Below are 3,620 nucleotides of genomic sequence, written 5' to 3'. Positions count from 1 at the left end.
TATATATATATATATATATATATACATACATACATGTGAGTGTAGTTAAAACTTTTTTCATTAAAAGATTAACAGAAATTACAATGTTTCATAATACGCGTGAAAAACAATTATCTTTTTAAATTTTATTCACAATTTATGTTTTATTCTATTTCTATCATTCACATTTTAATCACTTTTTTTATATAACAAGATCAAAATTGCTATCATTTTGTGATCATTATCGTTTTTGTTGACATTCGCAGCACGGAGGACTGCGTGAATGGTACGTTGTTGGGTGAGATTTTGGTTCCCAAATCGTCCATTAATTTCACGAGCTTCCTGAAAATTTATGAGAAGAGCTTACGGCATCCGGCGGACCCCACGAACGCCTATGTTCCGGCGCAGCAATCTTTGACCATCTACAACAGCTCACGATTATATATCAACCTCGAGCGTTGCGTCAACACCTTGAGAGGCGAGTGTAGACAATTTCAACTCACTCACGGTCGTGATGGCGACAATCAGACCGCGCAGAGTCGATATCCCTGTTACTACAACAAGGTAAGGCATTTTCTATCGAAAGAAATTTGACAGACGCATGAGGATTTCGTATCAGATGTATAATCTCTATGACTGGAATTAAAAATTTAAACTTTCATATAAAAATGAATATTATATTCATATGAAATAATTCAATAAAACCAATATTTATATATATTTAACAATATAATTTTATAGATTAAATGAAAATTTTCTCACTTTATCATTTAATTTAATTATTTTTTGAAAATATACCTACTTCTCGTTAAAATAATTTTTTGATAATTATTTTTGATAATTATTTTTGATTCCTAAATCACTACCTTTTTGCATTATTTTCAAGTACAATATATAATAAAAAAATCTGTAATTTTTTTCAAAATTTTTTTATTAAAAAAAAATTGTTTTCGTGTAATATTCTTAAGCGGGTTTAATTCACTTTCCTGTAGAGTGGCAATTATGCTATGTAGAAAATTATATAATGTATTTCATAACAAGTATATTTTTTGATACAACATAATATTTTTTTATTGAAAATCAAAGTAATGTCTTTCTAAAGAAGATTTTACGATTTATGTTTCAAGAAATCATAAAAAAATTAAACTTGACAAATAAGGCAAAGCACAATTAATAGAGAAAAAATTATTCTAATTTCCTCTCTTCTCTTTGAAAAATATTTTAACTATTGTTGATTCATTTCTGATATAATTGTAAAATATTAATAGATGGGCAATTCTTATTCATGTGGATGCTCATATTACACAGAACGACTCATTGTTCGTGGTTGCACGTTTCGATCTGAAGAAGACGCGAATGGAGCTGTTGATCGCCGTTATCGTGCCAGCTGGACTCTTCATCATCAGTGTGATCACCCTGATTATCATTTCGCGATCGGTACAGGTGGGAGACGACGCGAAAATGCGATGCAGATACTGCGTTGATAAGCAAGAGGTCGAGGGCGAAGACCAAGGACTCGTAGAAGCAACATCTTCCACGACTCAAAGCCAGGTCAATGAGAATGAGATTAGAAGTATGACTCTTTAGCAATACAAGCCGCTCGGCACTACGCTGGGTTATGAAAAGCTGCCATTGATCGACATGGACGAGGCTGAGGATTCCTTCTAGAAGAAAACGCGAGACCTAATTTTCAAAAGATCGTGCTGGAAAGATCCATCCAAGATAAAACTCTACAGATAAAATCTAAACATGTGAGTAAAGTTAAATTCTCGAATGGACATTAACGTCGTCTTCCGGAATGAGATATAATCAATTTTTTTATTGTTACAATTATAATCATTGTAACGCGCAATGACATGGACGTTACAATGATGTGACTGATCGTTGTGTTTGAAATGAAATTTAAATTCAAGTGATCTCTGCCAATGAAATTCATCGAAAGTAACCCTTTTGGGGTTAGGTCCAAATTAATATTATTGACTCTTTAATTATATATTGATGGGATATATTTATAGGTATGCTCACTGTTGCCTTCGATGTATCGCTATTATTTTGTTTGCGCGCAAGACAAACGAACTGACACTGGTATCACACAGAATCATCGGTACATAGTACCGATAGTTTTAAGATTTTGCCTCCAAATATATTTAGGAAATTTTCATAAAAAATGTGTCAATCTCTTACTTCAAAGTAACATAAGAATTCAAAAATATCAAGAATGTGATTTTGTCATTATCATTATGAATGAGATAAATATTTCTTTATCAAAGGTGAACTAATTTAATTTCAATAAAAATTTTATTTTAGACGATACGTGAGAACACAATCAATATGAACTATAAATTAAAAGCCTATAACTATCGAAGCTGGATCTTTAATGCTTAAATAATTCAATGTGAATTATATACTATATCTGTACATGCATATATATTATATTTGTAGTCATTTAAACTGCGCGCCGGATTGATTTTCTAGATTTATAAACGCAATCAAACTACTATACAAAATTGTAATATTATTACAGTAGTTTAATTGCGTTTATAAGTCTGGAAAACCAATTCGGTGCGCAGTTTGAATGGTTACAAATATAGTATATATGCATATATATATAAAATTTATATTGAATTATTTAAGCATTAAAAATCCAGCTTCGACCGTTATAGATATTTATAGATATTTAATATAGATTATATAGATATTTAATTTCTAATTTAATTTCATTATTAAAAAATCGTCAAAATCATCATAATTAAAAAAACGTGGTTTAAAAAGAAGCTTAAATCATTATTGTTAAAAGAGAGTAATTTTTTTTTTAAGAATTGTGAAACGAAAATAACATTTGATTATATTAAGAATATATTCATTTTTGTTGATTATTTGATTAATCAATAATTTTCTATCAAGTTAAACATAGTTCTTTATTTTTGACAGAAACTTTGGCTTAATTTTTTGAATATTACTTTTGAAGTAAGAAAGCGATATGTAATATACAATTGTTTAATGTCACTCTATTTTAATGAATGCTAACAATAATGGCGTTAAACAACTGCATCTCTGTGCAATATATACGAATAAAATAAAAAACAAACAATTCATCAATCAACGAAGACGGAGCAAGTGATGGATAAACTGAAGTATTCACTATAGTACTTCGCGAGGCAACATTCTTTTTTTATACGAGAATCGCGATTTCTGCGCAAAACACGATATGAACAAGCTTATTTATGTACATCGTGTAGGATAACATGACGAGATTTATTGCTCGTTTAATATTCGGTTGACAACGAACGTGCATTTATATTTTTTCTACATCAACTTATTGTGTGCTACATGTATAGTTAACTCCGTATTATTATCGTATTGTGATTAGATAAATGTATCCTATGCCGCTGGTGAAAACACTTAATATGATTCCCTATTTCTGATACGCGAACTCGAGTATTATGACTGCCTACGCGTAAATTATAGTTGTATAGTAGATACATTGTATATTACATATACTAACGATACATAAATATCAGTATCTTGCGATGTAAATAAATATACATAAATATATTATAAATATATATATATATATATGTGTGTGTGTGTGTGTATATATATATATATATATATATATATATATATATATATATATATAT

General features: G+C 29.4%; 2 protein-coding genes across 2 annotated transcripts in view; one reads left to right on the top strand and one right to left on the bottom strand.

Moving 5' to 3' along the window:
- The window catches only part of LOC105620843, a 9,993-nt gene extending 8,427 nt beyond the window's left edge, over positions 1-1,566 (top strand). Inside the window, exons 4-5 of the mRNA XM_012202320.1 lie at positions 246-543; positions 1,288-1,566. Coding sequence (XP_012057710.1) covers positions 246-543; positions 1,288-1,566 — 577 coding nt within the window. The remainder of the gene's footprint in view (positions 1-245; positions 544-1,287) is intronic.
- The window catches only part of LOC105620845 (UPF0769 protein C21orf59 homolog), a 42,021-nt gene that overhangs the window by 29,240 nt on the left and 9,161 nt on the right, over positions 1-3,620 (bottom strand). The gene's annotated exons all lie outside the window — the stretch shown is intronic.

Source organism: Atta cephalotes (assembly GCF_000143395.1).
Source record: "Atta cephalotes unplaced genomic scaffold scaffold00030, whole genome shotgun sequence".
Classification (NCBI taxonomy): Eukaryota; Metazoa; Arthropoda; class Insecta; order Hymenoptera; family Formicidae; genus Atta; species Atta cephalotes.
This window is presented reverse-complemented; position numbering and strand designations above follow the sequence as displayed.